Source organism: Geotrypetes seraphini, chromosome 5 (assembly GCF_902459505.1).
Source record: "Geotrypetes seraphini chromosome 5, aGeoSer1.1, whole genome shotgun sequence".
Taxonomy (NCBI): Eukaryota; Metazoa; Chordata; class Amphibia; order Gymnophiona; family Dermophiidae; genus Geotrypetes; species Geotrypetes seraphini.
Window position 1 is genome coordinate 132639162 of NC_047088.1, and position 27965 is coordinate 132667126.

The window sequence follows — 27965 nt, forward strand, 5'->3', positions numbered from 1 at the left end:
ACAAGCCTTCAAGGGGGGGGAGACAGGCCTTCAGGGAGAGGTGTAGGCCTTCAGGGGGGGCAGACCTTCAAAGGGGGGACAGGCAGGCAGGCCTTCGGGGGGATGCAGGCCTTCAAGGTGGGGGACAGGCAGGCCTTCAGGGGTTGGATGCAGACCTTTAAGGGGGGACAGACCTTTAAGAGGGGACAGGCCTTTAAGGGGACGATGACAAGCCTTCAAGGGGGAAACAGACCTTCAGGGATGGTGGCACAGGCCTTCAGGGGGGACAGGCAGGCCTTTAGGGGTGGGATGAAGACCTTCAGGGGGGAACAGACCTTCAGGGGAGGGGGGCCAAGGTGTAGAAGTACAAAGAGGGAGGGAAGGGGGATTCAAAGTGATGTGCATATGCCTGACTTTTGGGGGGAAGAAATAATGGGTCTGAAAATAGAGGAGAGGGAGAGAGATGATGGACAATGGGATTTAGGGAGGGAAGGAACAGAAAGGGAGAGAAGTTGGACACAAGGGATGGTGTGGAGAGGGGATAGAGATACTGGATAGGAGGATAATTGAGAAAAGAGAGGGAGAGATGGTGGACCCTGGGGTGGTGGGGAAGGAGAGAGAGATGCTGGATGAAAGGGTAGTTAAGAAAAGGTGGATCTGTGGAGGGAGATGAAAAAAAGGAAAGATGCCAGACCTCCTGGGGAGGGAAGGGAAATAGAAGGGGAGGACAGAGATGGCAGATGGATGGTTAGCATGCAGAAAGAAGGAGACCCTGGCAAGCAAGTTATCAGAAGACACCCAGAGCCTGGGATCAACAAGATATGTGTAATGACCAGACAACAAAAGGTAGAAAAACTAATTTTATTTTCTGTTTTGTGATTACAATATGTCAGATTTGAAACGTGTATCCTGCCAGAGCTGGTGTTAGACCGCAAACGTGAGCTAGGATTTAACTGAGAGAGGAAAAGTATTTTTTTGTTTGTTTATTTTGTTTACACCACAGCGCCAGTGTGGTTAGGAGAAGGCAAGGGGGGGTGAAGAGGCTATAGCTAAAATAAACCCAGCAGGATGTTTGAAAAAAAACACCCAATTGGGCAGGAAAATCGAATCAAATCAAATTTTTTTTTTCCTGAATTGGGTAGCACTAGCGCGGAGCATTCAGCACGGCTCCCTGCACTAATAACAGCTATCGTGGTTTAGTAAAAGGGGAGGGGGTATTTTTTTTTATAACAACTATCAAAATGATGGTAGCATGCAATAATAATAAAAAATATATTTTTACTCAACTATGAGAATTGTTCAATGCAGTCTTTAAGAAATGTGATGAAATCAAAATATTTACCAACCTGAAGATCCTGTCTATTTAAACGTGTTCCTTTTGTTACCTTCATCAAAGCATTTCATATGATGTTTCATTGAGATCCTAAGATATGTAGAGTACTGTGCTCAAAATATTTCACTATCATTTTTACTGAGAGGAGCTGTGACCATGAAATTTCATCTTTGCTAGAGTTCCTCCTTTTCTCCCATGTTCTTGTAGTCCTATCCCTTTGATGCATTGGAGCATATATCTGCCTATAATGCCTCTGGAAGCCTTTTTAGTTTGTAAGAGAAGCCACTAGGTGACTCACGCAAGGAGTTGGTCTTTAGGGGGCTCTTTTATTGAGACCTCTGTTAGGCTTGATAGTTATCCTGAAGTGTGTTAGGTAGGGAGAATCAAGGCATTAAAATAGTAATGGATATAGGTTGATATTCTGATAATATTCATGGAAAAATTCAGAGACAAGATGTGAGTACCTCCTTCTCCTTCCTGCATCATCCCTTTTTGCTGACAGTTGTGATAATGTGAAGGAGCCACAGGATGAGGGCAGGTTTGGGGGGAAGTGTAGACCATAGCATACTTCTCCCTCTGACTTGTGTCAGTGCACATATAATACAATGTCTTATTATTTTATTTATTTGTGACTTTCTATACCACCTTTAGCTATATGGGATAGAGCAAGGTGGTGTACAATCTAAATAAAAACTAACAATAACTAAGAAAGGAACTCCAGTTTTTATTGATTGCATATCTAGGACAGGTGATAGAGGGAAATGTATAGTTAACTAAGAACCAGGCACAATCATCGAATTACCATCACATCATTCTTGAGTTTGGGTTCATTCCTAATGTATTGGGACAGCGAATTTCAAAATGCTGGAGCCATAAAAAAAATCCAACACACTCAGATTATTAGTTAAACACTACTACCCCTTCTAAAATTAGAGATATGTGGGAGATCTATTTTTGATTAAGGGAAAAGACTTCAAGCACTCGTAGCTTGTCTGAAATTAAAACTTGTCTTAGCAGACTAGCCGTTTGTGAGCCATCACTAGTCAAAAACACTTATTTTTATCTATAATAATAAAATGCTACGTGCGCATGCGCACTCTCGCCGCATGTTTCTCTGATCCCCAATCTGTTGGGATGTGGCGGCAAGAGTGCGCATGCGCTAAATGGCGCGGAGTGAGTGGCCGGGACTTAGGGGAAGGAGAGCAGGCCCGGGATTTGGCCAGCCCCGGCCAGGCAAGACCCCCCTTCCCCGCCGCACCCAGGCCCCGATGGTCCCGGAGTGGCGGCTGCCGGGAGGAGGGCTGTCAGCGAAGGGCAGACGCAGAAAAGGGCTCGGCACAGTGGAAGACAGACAAACTGAAATCGGAAGCCGCTGCAGCCTAGCAGCTCCGACCACAACCTTCTCCCCTCAACCGCCTATGCCGGCTCCGGCTCCCGCCGCAGTGGAGGAAGGAAAAAGCCTATGACCCCCCCTTCCCCCTCCCTCTCTTCATGGTTTGTCTAGCGGCACCTCTTCTTTGCTCTCCGCTCACCTCTCTTCCGTTGACTCTGAGAGGGCCGCGGCGCGGGCGTGTGGAATGAGGGTGGGGGGAGCGGCTGGTACGGTCGGCTGGGGAGGGAAGCACTTTAGTCCATGGGTGGCAAAGGGAGTGACACTCCGCGGCTTGGCCGGGCAGGTTGGTTGGCGTGTACGGGAGGGGTGGGGGAGGGCCGGGGAGGGGCTTCTGCTAACGGGGAGTTGAATGAGAGCCGCGGACAGGGCAAACACTAAAGAGAATGAGCAGCAGGCTACCATCCCTGTAGGCTCACAGCGTAGTGTCCTGTGTTTTTCTTTTTTTTTGAGTGAAGGATGTTGCAAATAGGAGCCAGGCTGTGCATGCTGAGCATCCGACTAACGTGCAAGTTGGGTTCCCCCCCTCCACTGTGCCTAGGAAGGAGTCATTTGTTTTGTGTTTAGTGCCCTCAGTTATTTTGAAATGTCGGCACTTAGGTCAGTTTGCGTGCCTCATCCGAGTCTAAAAGCAAACTGCAGACATGACAGGACCCAGGGGAAATCAGTGAGACTCCCCCCCTCAAGCGCCTTGCAACGCTAATACAAAGGGAGGGCCTGATAATGCCATTTACGCAGACAGGGGGGCAGTAAAAGGAAGGGAGGCGTACTGCTGGACAGGGGGAGTAGGAAAGAAGGGTTGATGGACAGGGGAAGAGGTGCTGATGGACAGGGGGGGGCAGAAAAAGGAAGGGATGCATGGAAAGGGGGGAAGGTAAAACAAAGGGAGAAGGGCTGCTGCTGGATAAGGGAATCAGTGAAGGGGTGGAGGTAGACACAGGGGAGGTAAAACGAAGGGAGAATGGACAGGGGGAGCAGGCAAGGGGTGGTGGTGGACAGCCAAGGAAAAAAAAAAGACAGAAATACAGAAAGCGGCTAAGGAGAGAGAGAAAAAAAAAATAAATGAAGACAGACACACACACATATATTCTAGCACCCGTTAATGTAACGGGCTATAAGACTAGTTTATTAATACAAATTTATTATTATTTTTTCTTACTCTTTTGTATGCATTAAATTCTTCATTTCAACTGCTGCTTGATTTTCAATACATTGCCTAAATAAATTAATTCAATAAGTTGTTATAATAAAGGGAACCTCAACCACAGAGGATTAATACTTAGCTTGGATATTGTACTGTCCGTTTCACTCTTTAAGCTTTGAAGAGCTTCATCAGGAGTTAGGTGCCCTTATATTCTCCAGCTGTATAGTTTGTTGTTGCTTCCTTTGGTAGAAATTCTGGTCTCAACAGAACTCAAAAATGCTCTGGTGGTAAGTCTTCCAATGGTGCAAGAACTTCCTGGGGCACTGACAGGAGCATATGAGAGAGACATTTTTCCACATAAAAGGAACCAACCAATGGGTAAGAACTTAAGAGAATAAGCAAAGGGCACTAAAGAAGTTATATTGCATAGGCGATCAGGATAGGTTATGTTAGTAGTACATAAGAATATAAGAATTGCCATACTGGGACAGACTGAAGGTCCATCAAGCCTAGTGTCCTGTTTCCAACAGTGGCCAACCCAGGTCCCAAGTACCTAGCTAGATTTCAAGTAGTAAAACATAGTTTATGCTACTTATCCTAGGAATAAACAGTGGATTTCCCCAAGCCATCTCAATAATGGACTTCTTTTAGGAAAATATGTGAAGAAATATTTTATCCAGTTTGTTTTAAATCTACCTAGTAGCTTCATCGCATGCCCCCTAGTCCTAGTATTTATGGAAAGAGTGATTCATATCTAAGAACATAAGAATTGCCGCTGCTGGGTCAGACCAGTAGTCCATCATGCCCAGCAGTCCATTCACACGGCAGCCCTTTGGTCAAAGACCAGCACCCTAACCGAGACTAGCCCTACCAGCGCACATTCTTGTTCAGCAGGAACTTGTCTAACTTTGTCTTGTATCCCTGGAGGGTGTTTTCCCCTATAACAGCCTCCAGAAGAGCATTCCAGCTTTCTACCACTCTCTGGGTGAAGAAGAACTTCCTTACGTTTGTACGGAATCTATCCCCTTTCAACTTTAGAGAGTGCCCTCTCGTTCTCCCTATCATGGAGAAGGTAAACAACCTGTCCTTATCTACTAAGTCTATCCCCTTCAGTACCTTGAATGTTTTGATCATGTCCCCTCTCAATCTCCTCTGTTCGAGGGAGAAGAGGCCCAGTTTCTCTAATCTTTCGCTGTATGGCAGCTCCTTCAACCCCTTAACCATCTTAGTCGCTCTTCTCTGGACACTTTCTAGTAGTACTGTGTCCTTCTTCATGTACGGCGACCAGTGCTGGACACGGTACTCCAGGTGAGGGTGCACCATGGCTCGGTACAGCGGCATGATAACCTTCTCTGATATGTTCGTGATCCCCTTTTTTTATCATTCCTAGCATTCAGTTTGCCCTTTTTGCCGCCGCCGCCGCACATTGTGTGGACAGCTTCATCGACTTGTCGATCAGAACTTCCAAGTCCCTTTCCTAGGAGGTCTCTCCAAGTACGACCCTGGACATCCTGTATTCGTGCATGAGATTTTTGTTACCGACATGCATCACTTTACACTTATCCACGTTAAACGTCATCTGCCATGTCAATGCTCATTCCTCGAGCCTGATTATGTCATGTTACAGATCTTCGCAATCCCCCTGCATCTTTACTACTCTGAATAACTTCATATCGTCCACAAATTTAATCACTTCGCTCATCGTACCTATGTCCAGATCATTTATAAAGATATTAAAGAGCACGGGTCCAAACACTGAGCCCTGCGGCACCCCACTGGTGACGCTCTTCCAGTCCGAGTATTATCCATTTACCCCCACTCTCTGTTTCCTATGCTCCAGCCAGTTTTTAATCCACGTATTTCACCCTCGATTCCATGGCTCACAGTTTTCCGAGTCCAGGGCCTCAGAGTGCCTTTCCGCCACCCACTGGCCTCGTTTTCCCTATGTAGATTAGGAAGGGGGGGAGGTTTGTTGATGTTAATTTTCTTCTGTACATGTTTGTCATAGATGCATTATTGTTTGTACTGTGCATTGTTGGGGTGCTCTGGTGTTGTATTTGCTGATGCTTACATCAATAAAAATTGTTTGAACTTAAAGTACATGCTCATTTTGGTGATTTAAAAAAAAAAAAAAATCAACTTAAAGAATACTTACTAGTTGAAAAGTATGTGCTATGACTTGATAGTGCATACTTTAACAGAGGGTATGCCCAGGAGTTGTATTTGGGTCTAGGACACATGTAGATTATAATATATATATATATATAGATATAGATATAGATGTAGATATATAGATATAGATATAGATAGATAGATAGATATATGTATGCATGCGGAACCTTGTCAAATGCCTTCTGAAAATCCAGATTTACAATGTCAACCGGATCGCCCTTGTCTATTTGTCTGTTTACTCCCTCAAAGAAGTGCAGCAAGTTTGTCAAACACGATCTGCCTTTGCTAAAACCGTACTGACTGGTCCTCATCAGCCCGTGTCCGTCAAGGTGATCAATGATGCTGTCCTTTATCAGTGACTCTACCATCTTTCCCAGTACCAATGTCAGACTCACAGGTCTGTAGTGTCCCGGATCTCCCCTCAAACCTTTCTTGAAGATTGGCGTAACATTCGCCACCTTCCAGTCTTCCGAAATCTTTCCCGATTTGATTGACAGATTGGCTATTAGTTGAAGCAGTTCAGCTATGGTCCCTTTCAGTTCCTTGATGACCCTCGGATAGATGCCATCCGTTCCTGGGGATTTATCGCTCTTAAGCCTATCAATCTGCCTACACACCGCCTCTAGACTGACTGTCAGTCCTGTCAGCTTTCCGTCTTCTTTTCCAGCATATAGCCTGATGGGTTCCGGAATGCTATGTACATCTTCTTCGGTAAATACAGACGTAAAAAATGTGTTTAGTTTGTCGGCAATTGCTTTGTCCTCTTTTAGCGCTCCCTTTATTCCATGGTCAGCCAACAGTCCCACCGCTTCCTTCGCAGATCGTTTCCCCTTAATATATCAAAAGAATGGCTTGAAGTTCTTCGCCTCCTTAGCTATTTTTTCTTCGTAGTCTCTTTTGGCCCCTTTTACCACCTTATGGTATCTGCGTTGATGTTGTTTGTGCTTGTTCCAGTTTTCGTCCGTTTTTGACCTTTTCCATTCCTTAAATGAAGTTTTCTTGTCTCTGATCGCTTCCTTCACCTCTACAGTAAGCCATGCCAATTCTTTGTTCTTTTTCTGCTCTTTCCATTCCACTCAATATTATATAGATCTCTATCATATCACCCCTGAGCCGTCTTCTCCAAGCTGAAGAGACCTAACTGCTTTAGCCTCTCCTCATAGGGAAGACGTTTCAAACCTGTTATCATTTTCATCGCCCTTTTCTGTACTTTCCTAATTCCACTATATCCTTTTAGAGATATGGCAACCAGAACTGCACACAGTATTTGAGGTGCGGCTGTACCATAGAGCGATACAAGGGCATTATAATATTTTCATCTTTGTTTTCCATTCCTTTCCTGATAATTCCTAACATTCTATTTGCTTTCTTAGCTGCTGCCACACATTGAGCTGATGGTTTCAACGGTTGCACAATGTTGCAACAAACTAACACAAAACAATTAAATTCACTGACTTCTTTATGGAACAAAAACACTCTGCTTGTAAAAACAAAGTGTAATTTTTATTAGCAATAGAAAGACAACAATTCATTAGTAATAGAAATAAATAAAACACTTCTGTGTCTGCATCCTCAGCCTCTTTCCAAACTAGGAAGCCTTTGAATGGTGCAGCTAGGAGCTTTTTCCAAGGGAGGGGTCACTGAGCCGTATGTCTACTCTCAGTTGAACTTTGAGCTTAAGAACATTGAATGGCTTAAGAACATTGAGTGTCATTTCCATGCATTGTTTATCCCTCAAACATACACACGATAGCACATGTGCAAAAGTCTGCTATTATCAGTATACAAAGGTTCAAACACGGTCAGAGAGGACATCTGCTCTCCCTGCACAATAATCAAGAGACACTGGGTAATACAAGAACTCAAGTGGAGTTGGCTAAAGCCATAAGTTAGCCAGCGCAATGGTCAAAAGAGACAAACAAGTCATGAAATTGTACAATTGTGCCATTTCAGGCCTTCAAATACTTCATACCTAGATCCTTTTCTTAAGCTATGATTCATAACATAGAACCTAGCATCACAGAGCTATAGTTTAGGTTCCTCTTTCCCACATGCATTATATAGCATTTGCTCACATTAAACATCATCTGCCATTTTGACGCCAGGTCTTCCAGTCTCACTAGGTCCTCGTACAATTTGTCACAATCCTTTTGAAATTTAACAACTTTGTGTCATCAGCAAATTTAATTATCTCACTAGTTATTCCCATCTCTAGATCATTGATAAATATATTGAAAAGCAGAGGTTCCAGCAAAGACTGCTGGGGAACCCTACTATTTACCCTTCTCCATTCAGAATATTGACCATTTAAACCTACTCTCTGTTTTCTGTCTTTCAACCAGTTCTTAATCCATAATAGAACATTATCCCAGGACAAGCAGGCAGCATAGTTTCACATATTGATGTCAACCATGGAGCCCGGATGTGGACAACCTCACAAGCAGACCTGCTTAAAGAACTTTTAGAAAGTTTGCAACTGTTATACCGCGCATGCACAAGTGCCTTCCTGCTTGAGGTAGGGCGCGCATTTCCTCATAGTCTCCTCGGTTCTGAGTTTTCCACAGAGCTGAGAAGCACTCGTTTCAAGGCTCTGCGTGAGAGTTAGTTCTAATCGTGCCTTCTCACAATGACTCGTGTATTTTCTTTACAAGGTTGCTGTGTTATCTGCGCACTTGATATTTTTTTTAAAAAAGAGTTTTGTTTGTTTTTTCGATCGTGTCATGGCGAGGCCTATTCCGCGGCCTCAGCCTGCAGGCTTCGATTTAGCCATGGCCGTATTTCATTCCAAATCCTGGCCATGTAAGTGTAGCCAGTGTCAATGCATGATCTCCATCACTGACCCACATAAGTGATGTGTGCAGTGTTTAAGACCCGATTATCATCCAGAGTCGTGCACCCGCTGTGCTACACTTCAGAATCGAGCCCTTAAACGTCGTCAAGTTCAGATTGAGAAAATCTTCGGGGGAATGGATCTGTGTTCACCTAAAACTTCGACTCCGATTCTGGCCCCAACCTCGACTCCATTAAAGTCTTCTACGCGGCCAAAACATTCAACCTTGACCTTGCTCAAACCTTCTTCAATGGGAAAATCTTCGTCTTCGGGGGAAATCAGCTAAATCTTCTCCCAAGGCACCGTTATCCTCAGTGTTTCCATCAGGTAAGATAGCTAAGCCAACCCCTCCAGACATGCCACTCTTAGGTCCGAGGCTACCCAGGAAACGTGTCTCAAAAATGAGGCAACACTCTTCCTCGAGGTCGTCTTCCTCGGAGTCCATAGACACACCAATTATACCAGATCCAGTGGTCTCGGTGCTGGCTTTGCAGAATATATTGGAAACTATTCTGCATCAGGAGTTTGATAACATGCTTGCCAAATTGACTCCTACCTCGATCCTGCTTCCTGCAGTCCAGCCTAAGCACTCAGCAGTATTACAAGGAGTCGAGTCCTTGAGAGTGCCTTGAGCTCAATCTATACACTCTATGCAAGGAATTGAGTCCTTCAGAGTGCCTCGAGATATCTTTACACAAGGAGATGAGTCCTTGCCAGTGTCTCAACGTTGTTCTCCAACTTCCAGTCTTACCTCTTCACATAAGGCATTTCCTTTTTCGAGGCACAGGACGAGGACTCCTCGACATTCATCTTTGAGGCTGGATTCGACCAATCATGGGACCGTGATTCAAGGCATAGTTCTTCCCCACATCATTTGTCAAGGCATTCATCAAGGTCCAGGTCTTCTTCTCGAAACAGGCCTTGTTTATCGAAGCATCGAGACACTTCGAGACCACCAACTCCTTTGTCAAGGAGATCTGTTGTGGAGCCTCACCATTCTCGTCAGTTGAGTTCTTCTCCGAGATTTTCTTCATCAGCTGATTCTTCAAAACAACAACGTTATGCTTCTTCGACTCATTCCAGAAGTGGGCATTTGTCTTCATCTTTGCCTATGGATTCAGATCTCAGATATCAATACTCCAGAGAGGCTTCACCTTCATTCTCTGCTGTGAAAGGTACCTCGAGGAGGTCTCATACACCTTCTCAATGAGGTCATACCTCTTCAGATCAGGTGTCCTGTACAAAATTTCTATGCCAAATGAGTAAAGATCTTAACACCACTTTGGAATCTGACTCAAAATACTCTAAGGAATATTTGGAAGAACTGGTATGTCTCATCCTCCTAGGGATTCTCTCAAATTACCCATGAATTGCATTCTTTCTCAAACTTTCAAAAGAAATCTTGATACACCATACTCCATTCCTGCTGTTCCAGCAAAGCTGGAATCTTGATATAAGATGGTCCATTGTAAGGAATTTGAGAAGTCTCAATTATCCCATCAATCTCTTCTCGTGGAGTCTTCTTTAAAAAGAACCAATCCTGCCAAAGTTTATGCCACCGACTCTCCTGGTTGAGAGGGCATGGCCATGGACAAGTTTAGTCGTCAGCTGTATCAAAATTCGATGATGACAAATCAAATTTTGAACTATAACTTTGTCTTTACTTCTTATCTGAAGCATTGGGTCAACGCCATGCCTGATTTTGTTTTTTCAAGTATCTTCCGCAGCATTGACTTTCAGAGTTTCAACACATGCATCACACTCTGGGTCAACTTTGCATGCATATAGTTCAAGCTGCATATGATGTGTTTAAAATGTCCTCTAGAGTCACTGCATTCTCAATGGTGATGCACCATCTTGCCTGGCTCTGCACCGTAGATATGGACCCGAATTTACAAGATCAACTGTCCAACATCCCATGCCAGAGCAATGAGTTGTTTGATGACTCTATTGAGGCAGCTACAAAGCGCTTATCTGAGCATGAGAAGTCGATTGCTTCCATAGTCAGGCCAAAGCCAAAGCCTTCCACCGCTAAGGATTATAGGCCTCCTCCATCTTACCAGAGGCGTTATCCTCAAAAGTCAGCACCTTATTCAAGGCCACCTCCTAAGAAACAGCAACAGCAACTGCAGCATAAACCTCAGACTCTTGCTGCACCCAAGGCCTCTCAGTTTTTTTGACCATCTAACACAGAGCATAACCTCAATAGTTCTGCCTCTGTCCTCTCCTCTCCCCATTGGTGGTCATCTACATCATTTTTACCAACGATGGAAATTAATTACATCAGACCTCTGGGTCCTCACAATTATCAGGGAAGGTTACTCTCTTCACTTCATCCAGGCTCCACCAGACATTCCCTCAAGAGCGTATCCTTTCAGTCTGTCACAAATCATCCTTCTTTTCTGGAGGCTCAAGCTCTGCTTCATCTCTGTGCCATTGAGGAAGTTCCTCTGGAACAGCAGAGCACGGGGTTTTACTCCCGTTACTTCCTTGTGTCCGAAGAAGACATGGGATCTGCGACCTATTTTGGATCTCAGAGCTCTCAACAAATTTCTTGTCAGAGAAAAATTTCAGATGCTGTCTCTACCATCCTTGTATCCTCTTCTAGATCACAATGATTGGTTATGCTCGCTGGATCTCATACTTAGATTCCCATTCATCCAGCCTCTCACCAATTTCTCAGATTTCGGGTGGGAAATCATAATTTTCAATATAGAGTGCTACCCTTCAGCCTGGCATCATCTCCCATAGTGTTCCCTACGTGCCTAGTAATAGTAACAGCAGCTCTGCGCAACCATGGTCTTCAGGTTTTCCCGTACCTGGACGACTGGCTCATCAAAGATGCAACATCTCAGGGGGTTATTGTAGCGACTCAATGGACTATTTGGTTCCTCCAAAGTTTGGGGTTCAAAATCAACTTTCCAAAATCCCAGCTATAGCCCTCTCAGACTCTACAGTTCATTGGAGCTGTACTGGACACTGTGCAACTCAGAGCATTCCTTCCTCAACAACGTTAGGATGCTCTCATTCAACTTTGTCAAACTATCATCTCTCAGCGAGACACATGATGGTTCTGCTAGGTCACATGGCATCTACAGTTCACATGACTCCTTTTGCCAGACTTCACCTTAGAATTCCTCAGTGGACCCTGGCATCTCAGTGGGCGTAGGCTTTCGACCCACTCTATCAGCACATTACAGTGACTCCTTCGTTGAGACAGTCTCTCCACTGGTGGATGCTCTCTTCCAATCTCTCCAGAGGTTTACTGTTCCAAACACCCCTTCATCAGACAGATTCTTCGACCTACGCTTGGGGGGCTCATCTTGATGGTCTCTGTACTCAAGGGCATTGGTCCAGCACAGATCGTCAGTGTCACATAAATCAGTTGGAACTCAGAGTGATATTTAATGCTCTCAAAGATTTTCAGCATCTTCTTCACGATCAAGTAGTCCTCATTGGTACAGACAATCAAGTAGCCATGTACTATGTCAACAAGCAGGGAGGAACAGGATCTCTTCCCTTTTGCCAGGAGGCCCAGAAGGTTTGGAATTGGACAATTCTTCACAATATCTTTCTGAAAGCCATCTACATTCAAGGAGAAAAAACTTGGACAAATTGAGTGGTCTTCTATAGCCTCACAAATGGACACTCAATTCATTGCCTCTCCATCACATTTTTTCTCAGTGGGGGAACTCTTCAAATAGATCTCTTTGCATCTCCCCACAACAACAAACTGCCTCAGCTTTGTTCCAGGATATACTCTCCTCATTGCCTCAAGGCAGATGCTTTCTTCTTGAATGGACAAACCACTTTCTGTATGCATTTCCTCCATTTCCTCTTTCTCAAGATACTCGTCAAAACTCAAACACAAGCATGCCACCATGATTCTCAGCTCCTCAGTGGCTCAGATAACCTTGGTTCTCCCTTCTGCTTTAACTCAGCCTGTTTATCCTGGGATAAAGCACAGTTACTTACCATAACAGGTGTTATCCAGGGACAGCAGGCAGATATTCTCACAACCGAACCACCTCCCCTGGTTGGCTTCTTAGCTAGCTATCTGAACTGAGGAGACGCTGAGGAGACGCGCAGCCTACCTCAGGCGGGAAGACACTCTCACATGCGTGGTGCGACAGTTGCAAACTTTCTAAAAGTTCTTGAAGCAAGTCTGCTTGCGAGGCTGTCCGCATCCGGGCTCCGTAGTTGACGTCACCCAAATGTGAGAATATCTGCCTGCGGTTCCTGGATAACACATGTTATGGTAAGTAACTGTGCTTTACTTTCTATCCCATGACTTTCTGATTTCCTCAGAAGTCTTTCATGAGGTAATTTGTCAAATGCCTTTTGAAAATCCAAATACACAATATCAACTGGTTCACCTTTATCCACATGTTCATTCACCCCTTCAAAAAAATGCAGTAGACTGGTGAGGCAAGATTTCCCTTGATTAAAATCATGTTGGCTGTAATTAATCCGTGCTTACATATATGTCCTGTCATTTTGTTCTTTATAATAGTCTCTACCCCTCAGGAAAGAGACTTGGGAGTACTGGTTGACAAATCAATGAAGCCGTCCGTGCAATGTGCGGCAGCGGTGAAAAGGGCAAACAGAATACTAAGAATGATTAAGAAGGGGATCATGAACAGATCAGAGAGGATTATCATGTTGCTGAACTGTGCCATGGTGCTCCCTCACCTGGAGTACTGCGTCAAGCACTGGTCGCCGTACATGAAGAAGAACACAGTGCTACTCGAAAGGGTCCAGAAAAGAGCGACCAAAATGGTTAAGGGGCTGGAGGAGTTACTGTACAGTAAGAGATTAGAGAAACTGGGCTTCTTCTCCCTTGAAAAGAGGAGACTGAGGGGACTTGATCGAAACATTCAAGATAATGTGACTTAGTAGATAAAAACAGGTTGTTCACCCTCTCCAAGGTGGAGAGAACGAGAGGGCACTCTCTAAAATTAAAAGGGGATAGATTCCGTACAAACGTAAGGAAGTTCTTATTCACCCAGAGAGTGGTAGAAAACTGGAACGCTCTTCCTGAGGCTGTTATAGGGGAAAACACCCTCCAGGGATTCAAGACAAAGTTAGACAAGTTCCTGCTAAACCAGAACGTACGCAGGTAAGGCTAGTCTCAGTTAGGGCACTGGTCTTTGACCTAAGGGCTACCACGTGAGCGGACTGCTGGGCACAATGGACTACTGGTCTTACCCAGCAGCGGCAATTCTTATGATCATATGTCAGAATGTACAGCACTGCATACACCTTTCAGCGCTATATAAGTGAAGCTATATAAGAAAGCTGGAGAGAATCTGGAAAAAAACAAAGAAACAGATAAGACAACCTGGAAACAAAAAATGAAAACATACAAAAATATGATCAGAGAAAAATGCACAAAACACTATGCACAAAAAATAGATACAGACAAAATAAACAGTAAAGAATTGTTCAAACTATTAATAACACTAGCAGACACAACAAAAATCCTGAAAAATGACGAGAGCACACCATCTGCCCAAGCCCTAGCTAACTTTTTTTAAAACAAAATCACTAACCTAAGAGCAACTCTACCCCCACCCACAAACGATATCCTCTACTATCTCGAACCCCACGACCAGAACACCAGAGTAGACATAAACTGGGACCACTTCGAATTCCCAAATTGGCACCAGTTCCTAAACTTATTCAACAAATACAGCAAATCAAACTGCCTACTCGATGAATGTCCCCCTAAAATCATGACAGCTGCCCCACCTGAATTCAAAATGGAACTATTCACTGGGCTAACAACAGCCCTTACAAACGGAACACTAAACAAAGACATGGGCCACATACTGATTACACCAATCCCCAAAGACCAGAAAACCTCTACAGCACTAACATCCAACTACAGACCCATAGCAAGCATTCCCCTCTTCACAAAACTACAGGAAGGATTGGTCAACCTCCAACTGATAAACTATCTAGACAAATTTGACATCCTCAGCGATCATCAATCAGGTTTCAGGAAAGGATATAGCACAGAGACGGTCATAGCCTCCATACTAAACCACCTCTATGATCTCTTCAGCAAAGGCAAGAGCGCACTGATCCTGCAGTGATCCTGCACTGATCCTGCAGTGCGTTTTACCTGGTAGACCACAAAATCATGCTACTGTGCCTTGATGCAATGGGAATCTCGAGAAAGATAAAGAAATGGTTCCAAGAATTCCTAACAAACAGATCCTACCGAGTTGCCAGCAACGGAAATCACTCCAACCCATGGAATAACCTGTCAGGAGTACCCCAAGGCTCCCCTCTATCGCCTACTCTATTCAACATTTACATAGCATCCTTAGGTCACCGACTACAAAAATTAAACTTAACACATTACATATACGCAGACGATATATCCATCCTAATCCCCATAAATGACATCTCAACTGAAATTATAGACAGTGTTTCACACACAATGAAAGAAATCGAAAAATGGACTACCGACTTCAAACTGAAACTAAACACAGAGAAAACAAAAGTCTTCTTGGCAACCCCCAACGACAAAATAACGAAAACATCATTGAAAATAAACAGCCACGAATATCCTATTTCCAAAACCAAAAATTCCTAGGTGTCTCTCTAGACACACACTTGATCATGGCCGACCACACAAACTTAACAGTGAAGAAATGCTTCTACACTCTATGGAAGCTGAGGACTATCAAAAAATATTTTGACACAACATCCTTCAGGTTACTGGTGCAATCGCTGATCCTATACACCCTGGACTACTGCAACATAGTCTACCTGGGTATCCCACAAAAAAACAATAAAAAAACTGAGATTAGTACAAAACACTGCAGTTTGCTTAATCTTCAGACTGAGAAAACAAGACCACATTAGCCCATACTACAAAAAGCTGCACTGGCTACCCATGGAAGCGCGAATACAGTTCAAATTTGCATGCATCTGCTTCAAACAAATCTGGGGCGTAGCACTTTCCTACCTGCAAACACACTGTACTCTACACAACCCCACACAAACAACCAGAAACAAAAACATCTTCGCCTATCTTAAAATTATTGGCTGCAAATACAAATCCTACCTTGACAGAACCTTCATGTTCCAAGCAAGCAGACAACAATCCTGGCTGGGAAACTATATAAATAAAACCAGACAGACCTACAACGCCTTCCGAAAATCTATCAAAACCACTCTGTTTGACAAATTCATCACCTAAACAGACCATTCTGCGTTCACTACACTTTTCCCCCTACAAATTTGCTGATGACACAAAGTTGTTAAATTTCAAAAGGATTGTGACAAATTGTACGAGGACCTAGTGAGACTGGAAGACCTGGCGTCAAAATGGCAGATGATGTTTAATGTGAGCAAATGCTATATAATGCATGTGGGAAAGAGGAACCTAAACTATAGCTCTGTGATGCTAGGTTCTATGTTATGAATCATAGCTTAAGAAAAGGATCTAGGTATGAAGTATTTGAAGGCCTGAAATGGCACAATTGTACAATTTCATGACTTGTTTGTCTCTTTTGACCATTGCGCTGGCTAACTTATGGCTTTAGCCAACTCCACTTGAGTGTCTCTTTATTGTGCAGGGAGAGCAGATGTCCTCTCTGACCGTGTTTGAACCTTTGTATACTGATAATAGCAGACTTTTGCACATGTGCTATCGTGTGTATGTTTGAGGGATAAACATTGCATGGAAATGACACTCAATGTTCTTAAGCCATTCAATGTTCTTAAGCTCAAAGTTCAACTGAGAGTAGACATACTCAGTGACCCCTCCCTTGGAAAAAGCTCCTAGCTGCACCATTCAAAGGCTTCCTAGTTTGGAAAGAGGCTGAGGATGCAGACACAGAAGTATTTTATTTATTTCTATTACTAATGAATTGTTGTCTTTCTATTGCTAATAAAAATTACACTTTGTTTTTACAAGCAGAGTGTTTTTGTTCCATAAAGAAGTCAGTGAATTTAATTGTTTTGTGTTAGTTTGTTGCAACATTTCTTTCTGTCTCTCTCCTTGGCCGCTCTCTATCTGTCTGTCTCTCTCTCTCTTTGGCCGCTTTCTGTCTGTCTTTCTTTATTTTTGTCTCTCTCCTTGGCCGCTATCTGTCTGTCATTCTTTCTTCCTTTCTCTATCCCTCCCACTGTCTATCTTTCTTCCTATCTCTCTCCCTCCCGGTGTCTCTCTGTCTTTCTTTCTGTCTCTCTCCCTGCCCCCTGTCTTTCTTTCTGTCTGTCTTTCACTCTGACCCCATCTATCTATCTGTCTCCCACCCTCCCCCTCCACTTCCCTGTGCAGTAGCAGCAGCATTTTCCTGCTCTTTCACTTCACTGTATTTACATCCTGTAATTCTTACCAGCATGGGAGAATTCATTCATTCGACTAAACACCTCTTCTGACAGCCAGCACCTCGCAGCACCCACACCCTGTCCGCCTCGTCCAGGCCGAAGGACACCCACCTGCCGTTGCTATCACCGCCGCCACACTGCAGGAGACAAACCGCTATGTTAAGCGCCTCACGTGCTGTAAACCGCTGCACGCACTGCAAATCAAACACAGCCATGGAGGCAGGGATCACGCCGTTGTAAGCGCAAGCGCGCTTTGGGTTTTATTATAGAGGATTATTGTAAACCTAGTCGAGCTCCTGTTTGTAGTTGATGACCCGGTCTATAAATCCAAGGTTTAGTTTAACCATTTCTTAATCCATAATAATAATAGCTCTAGCCCCAAATGAATAAGGGTGCTGAAAATGAGCTCCCACATGAATCCTTGAAAAAGCTCTCTTGGACAAAACGGGTCCCGTCGGGGCACGCTAGAGACACTGCAGTAAAGGATAAGTAAAGAAAACGAATTCTTACTGTTGTATAGTCTTTATTTATTTTTCATATAAAGAATTTCAGAAAGTCAAACAACAGTAATTAAATACATTATATAATAACAGGAGGTTGGGAAGAGAGCCAACACGGTTTAACACATATTTTTATGTGAATGATATTGAAGGCTTCCGCCATCCTGGAATTGAACCCAAAATAGTGAGGTGTCCTTTCATTGTGGATGTTTCCAATTTACCTCACTCTTCATCTTCAACATCCTATTGGCATTTCCTAAATTCCCCATAAGTAGTAGGCATAAGCAATTGTTCTAGATCTTTACCCCATAATGTTGCCTGATGTGAGAAAAGGTGTTGATGATGTCTTTTAAGTTTACATCCTCTAACTGGAGGGGAAACAAAGTTCAAGTGTGAGCTTCTCTTATGTCTGTTGGCTGAGAAAGAGAAAAGGTCAGTTATATATTTAGGGGCTAAACCGAATAGTATTTTAAAGCAAAAACAACCAAACTTAAATTTCACACGTGACTACATCGGCAGCCAATGCAACTGTCGGTAGTAAGATGTTACATGATCGAACTTCTTCAGCCCGAAAATCAGTATAACCACTGCATTTTGCACCAGTTATAATCGTTGCATATTCCTTTGGGAAATTACCAAATAGGCGATATTACAGTAATCAAGTTGACTCAGTACGAGGATTGTACCAGAATTCTAAATGCTGACATATCAAAATATGCTCAAATGAACCAAAGCTTCCAGAGAGTGAAAAAACGCTTCCTAATTAAGGAGTCTGCCTGGTCTTTCATGGTTAGGCTTTGGTCTAGTGTTACACCCAATACCTTCATAGTAAACTGAATAGGATAATTAAGTTTATTGATGCATAGGTATGTTTTGGTGTCAAGCGGGTGTAGCGAAGCAACAAAAATTTTTGTTTTTTTCTGAATTAAGTTTCAATCTGAATTCAGTCATCCATTGCTCCATCAAATTTAGTACTTCTGTTGCCTTGGGAGTAACTTCCAAGAGAGAGTTAGCGAATGGGATGATGGCACAATGGATGTTTAGGGGAATTTTCAAAACACTAAGATGTCCAAACAACGGTATAAACTGGCACATGGTCATTTTTCTCACCAAAATGCCCAAGTGCCGATTTTTGAAGCTGACTTTCTGGACATCTTAGCCCCTGTGCATCCAAAGTGTTATGTGTGGGTTTTGGGTAGGCTTAATGCTTGGGCATCTTGTGGTGATAATCCAATATTTTCTAAGAAATTCTGCCTGGAACTTAGACATCCAGAGCTAGTATTATTATTAGTTTTTTTTTTTTTATATACTGTATATATACCGCCTATCAAGGTTATCTAAGCGGTTTTTACAATCAGGTACTCAAGCATTTTCCCTATCTGTCCCGGTGGGCTCACAATTTATCTAACGTACCTGGGGCTATGGAGGATTAAGTGACTTGCCCAGGGTCACAGGGAGCAGCACGGGGTTTGAACCTACAACCCCAGGATGCTGAGGCTGTATCTCCAACCACTGCACCACACACTCCAACCACTGCACCACACACTCCTAGTACTATTTTAGAAGTGTCTAAGTGCCAAAAAGGTACCCAAATTGACCCGATGACCACTTGAGGGATTGAGTAATGACCTCCCCATGTTCTTGCAGTGAGTTTTGTACTGGATGATCTTTTATCTCCATTAGATTTTGTCTTTTTTTACTTTGCTGCTTATTTTCTTGCTAGGACCCTGCATTTCCATTACAATGATAGTAGTTCTTTTGTGAACCAGGGGGAGTTTCTTCTATCTATGATTTTTTTTCAATCTATTAGGATATATTTCATCTACTACTTCTTTTATGTTCTCATTCCATTTGTTGATGGCTAGGATTTTTTCTTGGTTATGAAGTTTTTCATCCACTTTTTGCAAGAATAGGACATCTATTTTACCTCTTCTTTCTTTGGTAATTTTATTGTCTTTTATTTTCTTATGTTGGTGTTTTTGCCAGTAGATGGTGAAATATGCTATGAAGTGGTCTGACCATATTATGAGTGTCTAGTTTTTTTACTATTATCTTTAAGTTGTTTTTCCTTTTCTATTGCTTATTATAAAATCTAGCTGGTGACATTTATTATGGTTTTTTTGTAAGGATAGGACCATCTAGATCTATGTCTTCCAGGAAAGATAAATTCTAAGGTGTTTGTCTTCTATTTTGTCTAAGTGTATGTTCAGGTCTCCTGCTACTAGAATAGCGTTGTCTTGCAGCATTAGATTGATTAGGAAGACAATGAAGTAGTCTCTGGCTTCTATCCATTTCCCTGGTTGGCAGCAGTATATAGTATATTTTATAGTATATTTTATAATTTATGTTTTTCTTCTTTAGTGGCTTTTAATTGCTGTTTTTTATATAACTTGTACTGCTTGTATCTTATCCAATTGTTGTGAACCGCTTAGAACTCTCGGGTATGGCGGTATATAAAAATAAATTTGTTATTATTATTATATTATTAGTCTATTCATGTTTTTATCATTTATTATTATTATCATTTACTGTTTATTATTTAATACTAGTGTTTTAGCCCTTTACATTCGTTACAGTAACGGGTGCTAGAATAGCCCCATCTATACCCTGACCCTGACTCTGACCCCACTCATGCCCTGCCTCTATCATGCCCAGACCCTGCCTCCCACTGATCCCAGTCCCACCACCTCACCTTTCACCATTTCCTTTGTACCCTTTTGGCCCTCATAGATCCTTCATTGCATTCATCACCTGACAGGGTCTTTACTTACCCGAGGAGGCAGCAGCAGTCCTGACGTACCAACCTTTCCTCCCTCAGTGCCACAAAACAGCAGTGGTCCTACCATTTCCATCTCTCCCTTTCCCCCTTTCACACCCTCTACCATCTCTCTCTGACCCTGTTTCACCCCTTTTGCCATCTTTCCCTTTCTTGTCCCCCTTTGTCCTTCCCCAAGACTATCTCTCTCTCCTGCCCCCTCCACACTCCCTGAAGTCTATCTCTCCCTATCCCCTACCATCTCTCCTGGTCTCCCTAGTAGCCCCTCTGTCCTTCTCATCCATCTGTCTCTGTCTCTCTCTCCTACATACAGAGTCCAACATCTCTCCCTTCTCCCACTCCCTCCCCCGAATCCATCACCTCCTGCCTCTGCAGAGCTCTCGCAGCTCCTCCTCGTCCCCCTCCAGCCAGGCTTCAGCCATCTACACTGGCTCCGGGCTTGGCCGCCGTGGCCTGCAGCCACCGCAGCCTGCAGCCGCTGACAGCCACCTCAGCCGACATCCGCCTCAGGGGAGAGAGAGAGAGAGAGAGATTCTCATGTGCGCCGGGGGGAGGGGGCCACGATGGCAGCGAACGACAGCAGCGAAGTTACAGGGAGGGAGGGAGGAAGGGAGTAGAAGCGCGCATGCGCACTCTTGCCCTACAGCTCACGGAAAACGGAACACGCAGGTTATTTGACACAATTCATACTATTAATATTGTATTTTGGTTTTATTTATGCAGCCTTTTAATTCATGTAGAGTGTATTCTTTTCAGACTATTAGACATACCCCTGAGGCAGGCCTCCATCTGGGGGCCAAAACATGGACTGTGTCGGGCCATCAACTTGATCATTTCAATATAAGGACATCAAGTTTATAGGACGTTTTATACATGTGTTTTAATTCATGTGTTTCTGTATTTATTTTGAGTTTATATAAATAAAAGATTGTTTGTCTCAAGGTTGACGTGTTTTATCCCACTCCCTACTTGTTCTTTCTTTGTATTTGTATTTCTTTATTTATACCCCGCCTTTCTCAAGGCGGGTCACAGTAAAGTACATACATAAACAAAATCACATACAATACAACAAATCATACATCAAGCCCAGAGTATTAAAAAAGAGGAAGGAAGACCAAATGGCAGCCGGCAGGCTTAAGGAGTGAGGTGAAGGAAGTTACTACTACTTATAATAATAATAATAACTTTATTTTTCTATACCGCCATAGTCAGACGACTTATAGGCGGTTCAACATCAAAGAAGTCTGAACATTCAGTGAATTATCAATAAATGAAGGGGAGTTACAGGAGAAGGGTTGTAGAGGAGAGAAGTGTAAGAGGGGGGTGAAAGAAGGAGGGGAAGGAATTGCCTGAGGAATGTGGCACTGAATCCTTCCAGCTGCTAAAGTCTTCGTCAGACCAACTTTTATTGGAAATATCTATAAATTAATTTCTTCATCCTTTTAAAACTCAGTAATGGAGTGACATGATCATATCTGATCTTATCAAATATTAATTTGGCAGCCGTGTTCTGAATAAGCTGCAATCTCTTTAAGTTGTACTTACTTAAACTGATATAAACAGAGTTTAGATAATCCAGATGAGCTAATGGCCTGGACCAACACAGCAGTGTTGCTGATGGAAAAAACGACGGACCCTCCTCAACATCCGAAGGCTAAAGAAATATTTTCTCAAAATATTGTTAATTTGATTAGTCAAAGAAACAGTAGAATTCAAAACAAACCTGAGGATTCTGGATGAAAATTCAATCTTCAAGATATCACCAGAGTTTAATCTCAGGGAAGAAGGTAAATTATGCACAATGGGGCCGAACCATAAAAGTTTTGTTTTGGGGAGGAGCTTACCCAAGATGGCCGCCTGAGGATTCAGCGGAGACGCCACCGCGCTGTTGGAGGGAACATTTTTCCTGCCGGATGGTGAAGAGACAGTCTAAAGTTCGGGTATTCCTGGATGAACCTGTTCCGTCAACGGGCCCGATGGATGCCTTTGTTGATCGCGGCACAAGAACGCCACAATTGGAGGTTTACCCAGCTGGAGGGAACGTGCAAACTGAGGCGCGTGATCCTTCCTTTGAGGGTGTCACTGTCCTCCAAAGAACGAAGTCCGCCTAGCTGTCCCGGTGGATCGGTGAAGTCGTTTTTGGATGCCACGGCCTGGAGTACCCTCTTGCTGGCTTCTCGGAGCGGGAGGACTGGCTCCGAGAAAGAACAGGAGGAGCAGTTAACATCTAAGCAACCGGCGACAAGAGGAACACAGCTAACTCATTTAGATCTCCATACAGCTGAAGTTGGTTCAGAAGTGCTGGGAGCTGCAGGGAACTCTGGAGGATTGTTCCCTTATAGAGGCCCAGGGTCTTCACAATGGAATCCATTTGGGATGCTTTCTCGGATATGCAAACTTCTCTTGGTAACCAAATTCAGCAACTGTCTACTCAGTGTACCACTGTGCTTTCAGAGAACCTGGAACTTAAAACTAAGGTAACAAGTTTAGAGAGTAAATCAAGTGCCTTTGATACTAGAATAAAAACTTTGGAAGTTCAAGCTCTAACTTGGGCCAAGAACAGTGCTAGCTTGCACTTTAAACAAGAAATGATGGAAAACTCTATTAGGAGATGTAATCTTCAAGTACTTAATTTTCCTAAAGTTCAACCTATATCTGCCCTGGCAATGTTTAAAAGATATATGTCTGAAATCCTGAAAGTTCCGGAAACCTCATACCCACCTCTATCTAAAATATATTACCTTTCAATGCCAATTAAATTGCAAAAGTCCAACCAGCAGAATCTTTCTGCTGATAGTTTGGATCTGACTCATTTCTTGGAGAGGTCGTATACTGAGGTTGGTGTCTCAGCAACATTAATTGTTCAGTTTGCTATTGATTCTGATAGGGAATGGATGCTTAAGATGTTTTTTAAAATATAAAGATATTCCCTTTTTGAATATTATTATAAGAATGTATCTAGATGTCTCTCGTTCTACTCAGAAGAGAAGGAAACAATTTCTCATTTTGAGACCCCAGGCAGTTCAATTAGGGGCAACTTTTGCACTTAGATATCCCTGTAAGTGCGTTTTGACATATAAAGATAAGGTAGCTAAGTTTCAGTTTTTTTGGAAACATAGCTCGTGAGATATTGTGTCTCAAAGTTGTCAGAATGTCACTGTCGTACTGTATGTCATTGCAGTATGGGGTCAAACAAATGGCTATATATCTCCACGAATATTCCACAGGCGAAACTAAAACTTTACCAAAGTTCGTTTGATACATGTGGGACTTTGTGCATAAAGTTTTATCAAAATCCGTGATGGTCATGCAGGGAGCCCTTGATCACTTGACATGGAATAACCCATATGTATTTTTCGAACCACAGCAGCTGTCTAAGTTTATTTCTGATAGAGAGCAGTCAGTACCTTCTACATGAGTTTTGCTATCTCTAAGTTTAGCAAGATTAGTTCAAGTGCAACCAGGTCACCATTTTTAGTTCCTTTAATAAATTACCTTGGTTTAATTCAGTTTACTTATGGCTGCCTCCCCAAGAGCGATATTGTGGACTAACTATACTCTGTAATGAGTTGATACCTCTTAAATAATTTGGTATTATATTTTCATTTTACATTGTATTTTTTCTTTTTTAACTTGTAAAGATTGTCAAAGTTGAAACTTGTAAATAAATTTAAAAAAGTTTTGTTTTGGTGGTATTTAATTTCATACGGATGAAGCCCAGTCTTGAATTCTTGAAATACATGTGTACTGTTAAATTAGACAGTGATGGCTCAACATCAAGTAAAATGAAAATATCATCAGCTTAGGTAAAAATCGATTCTGACGTAGATAAATTCAGATATTTTAGTGTCATTATATATATATATATATATGACAATGGAGACCCCTGAGGTTATCATGCCGCTGTACCGGGCCATGGTGTGCCCTCACCTGGAGTACTGTGTCCAGCACTGGTCGCCGTACACAAAGTACACGGTACTACACAAAAGGGTCCAGAGAAGAGCGACTAAGATGGTTAAGGGGCTGGAGGAGCTGCCGTACAGCGAAAGATTAGAGAAACTGGGCCTCTTCTCCCTCGAACAGAGGAGATTGAGAGGGGACATGATCGAAACATTCAATGTACTGAAGGGAATAGACTTAGTAGATAAGGACAGGTTGTTCACCCTCTCCAAGGTAGGGAAAATGAGAGGGCACTCTCTAAAGTTGAAAGGGGATTGATTCCGTACAAACGTAAGGAAGTTCTTCTTCACCCAGAGAGTGGTAGGAAGCTGGAACGCTCTTCCTGAGGCTGTTATAGGGGAAAACACCCTCCAAGGATTCAAAACAAAGTTAGACAAGTTCCTGCTGAACAAGAACGTGCGCTCATAGGGCTAGTATCAGTTAGGGTGCTGGTCTTTGACCAGAGGGCTGCCGCATGAGCGGACTGCTGGGCATGATGGACTACTGGTCTGACCCAGCAGCGGCAATTCTTATGTTCTTATGTTCACTATATATTAGTTTTACTGCCATGTTGTATATAATTTGTAATCTTCTTATTTCTTTTTGGGTGATTCCTTGGTATAGACAGTTGCATTAATCAAGTTGTGATATTATCAAGGAGTATAATAATATATTGAGAGAGGTGAGTTCGATTAAGCTCATAACTGATATTATCATTCATAATTTATAAAAGCAAGAATGGTGCAATCTAAGATGGAGAGGCTTTAGGCACCTGGGCCAACCGGAGTCCTTCTTCCCATTCAATTCCCATTGGCTTTTCCGCATTCAGCTCACGATAATAAGTAGTACTGTTTTATAAAAGGAGCCCTATCTATGTTCCAGGGAATGCCTACATACCGTATTTTTCGCTCTATAAGACACACCCACCTGTAGAGGAGGAAAACCCAAGAAAAATAATTCCCACTACCCTGCCCTGTACCCCCTCTGGTGGTCTAGTGGTAGGCTGGGACAGGGTCTTATAGAGCGAAAAACCCATAAACAGCACAGGCAACCCCATAGGCAGCAAATGCACCCCCCCAATAGGCAGCACAGGCACTCCCCGTAGGCAGCACCCCCGGTACCTTTTTTTAAAGTCTGTTGGAGCTTTCCGTGCTCCTGCCTATCTCACTCATTGGACGGCTGTTCTTCTGTTTAGGCAGAGCAGCGCAGAAGGCAGGTGCATGCTGTTCGCGTTCCTACCTGGCCTGGCATCGCACCCCGATTGACTGCCGTCAGTTCTCTCATTTTATCTGGCATCCTTTATGTGAAGTTCAAAGCAGTGCCCTCTAAGGTGCCCTATTACTCTGCTGCCATGTTTGGGTGGCCAGTCTATTATAGGACTGGCCCCTCCCATATCCAAATGGTCTTGTTCTGGGCATTTGAGACTTGGATGAAATTTTGGTCGAAAATGTAGTATAAAGATAGTCATTCTGGGCTGTCCAGATATAGGATTTTTTTTTTTTTTAAATTATTTCTAGACATATGGTGGTTTGCCTTTCGAAAATAGGCTTTTATTCTTCTTTTTTTCAACTGCACTGTATGTAACTCTTCTATTTGTTGTGAACCGCCTAGAACTCCCTGGGTATGGCGGTATACAAAAATAAAATTATTATTGTTATTATTTTCTTACTGCCGAATTTGGACATCTAGCGCCATGCATCCAAATAGGGCTTAGACATACTGTAGTTTTGAAAATGCCCCTTGGTGTCTACAATTGAAAATGGTGGCTATGATTAGTGACATCTGTGAGATTTTAAAAATTGACTATTTAGCTGTCTGCTGTGCTGTTGAACAAGTACTCTATATTTTTGTCCTTAGGTTCCACCGCCACATTTCCAGAAAGTTAGTGCTGCCAAGCAACAAGTCCAAGTTATAAATGCCCTGCGGTGTAAAATCCAAGAAGATCATGAGATAGAATATCAGCAAGCTCTGGTCCAAATCAAGGACACACTAAAAGAAATAGAAGGACCAGACATCAAGGGAAGCCTCCAGGAAGTGATTCGCCAGTGGTTCATTGAATGCCGGTAAGAAGTCTGTTGATAGCCAGGGAAGTAAACATTTGCATTTGAAACAAACAAACAAAAAATTGCATTTAATTTATTTTTGAAGAGTTGGAACCAAATGATTAAATTTGTATGAGTACCCTAACACATGTGCCTCCAAATTCTATAAAGGTTGTCCAAAGATGTAGATACCAGATTAACGCCCCAAATAATTAGGTACTGGAACCAGCATGAGCAAGAGCAAGTGATACCAACATTTACATAATGAAAAAAACCAAGAAAGGTTAAATCCATTTCTCCTCAAAAAATGACATAGCAAGATTTGCCACCGAAGGAACAAAGGCAGCTCCCATAGCTACCCCTGCTAGTTGTTGATAAAAAGTGACCATCAAACAAAAAATAATTCTACCCCATTCCTATATGGCAAAATTGCACTTGAAATTCTGTAAAGACCAGTTGAGTCCATGACAATGTTTCCAGTGTGTCAAAAATAACATGTAAAACAGGGATGTCCAACCTATTGGCTTCCCTGAGCCGCATTGACTGAAAAAAATGTTTCTGGGGCCGCACAAACGCTGCAGCAAAACAGAGGCGGGAGCCGGCAAGACGATAAACATCCAGGGGCAGCAGAGGAAAACACTGCATTGCCCTCGACCGGGGCCGCACAAAATACTTCACGGGGCTGCATGTGGCCCTCGGGCCGCAGGTTGGACACCCCTTGATGTAAACAAGTACCCCTTGATGTAAACAAGTACCTCCTGATGGATACAAGTACTGTATACTGTGAACACACATCCAGATAGACTAACAAAACAGAAGGCAACAGTTGTAATTGAACAAGTTCCAACACATGAAGAAAATGAGTCATGTCTTTCAAATAGGATTTAACAGAAACCAATCCAAGCAGCAAATATTTATCTACATATTTACACACTCAAGAAGTTTCAAATTTATTATAAATTTGATTGATCACTTATTCAAAATTCTAAGTGATGAACATATCAGTAAAATTACAAACTTAAGGGGGCAACAAAACAAAGAACTAAACCTTACGAAACATATTGAAGACTAACTTTACAAACCTAATAAAACAAGAGGAAAGGATGGGAAAAGAAATACAAATTGATAGAAGAGAAGACAATTATGGTAAAAAACAATAGGAAGGGAAAGAACAATGAACTAGAGAGTTGCACGGGGACAGAAATCCCACCCATCCCCGCCAGGATCCTCTCCGTCCCCGCCAGGATCCTCTCCGTCCCCACCCGTCCCCATCAGGATCCTTTCCGTCCCCACCCATCCCTGCAAGGAATTATCTCCATCCCCACCCGTCCCCATAAAAAGCAGCAATTACTTCTGACAGGATCATCAATTCCACAGTTTCTTTTGTGTTTGCGCTGCTGTTTTCCTTGTGGAATCTCTTTGGTGGAACCCTTTTTTTGTTTTCTGTTCAGGTAATTAACTTATAAACCCCCTCTTTTACTAAGGCTGATGTGTCCATTATATTATATGGA

At 42.9% G+C, this 27965-nt stretch overlaps 1 protein-coding gene across 6 annotated transcripts in view; it reads left to right on the forward strand.

Annotated features, from left to right (window-relative positions):
* The window catches only part of IQCA1 (IQ motif containing with AAA domain 1), a 1056753-nt gene that overhangs the window by 295616 nt on the left and 733172 nt on the right, over window positions 1-27965 (forward strand). For all 6 annotated transcript variants that reach the window (XM_033944078.1, XM_033944080.1, XM_033944079.1 and 3 more), the window contains one exon: window positions 26270-26475. In XM_033944078.1, coding sequence (XP_033799969.1) covers window positions 26270-26475 — 206 coding nt within the window. The remainder of the gene's footprint in view (window positions 1-26269; window positions 26476-27965) is intronic.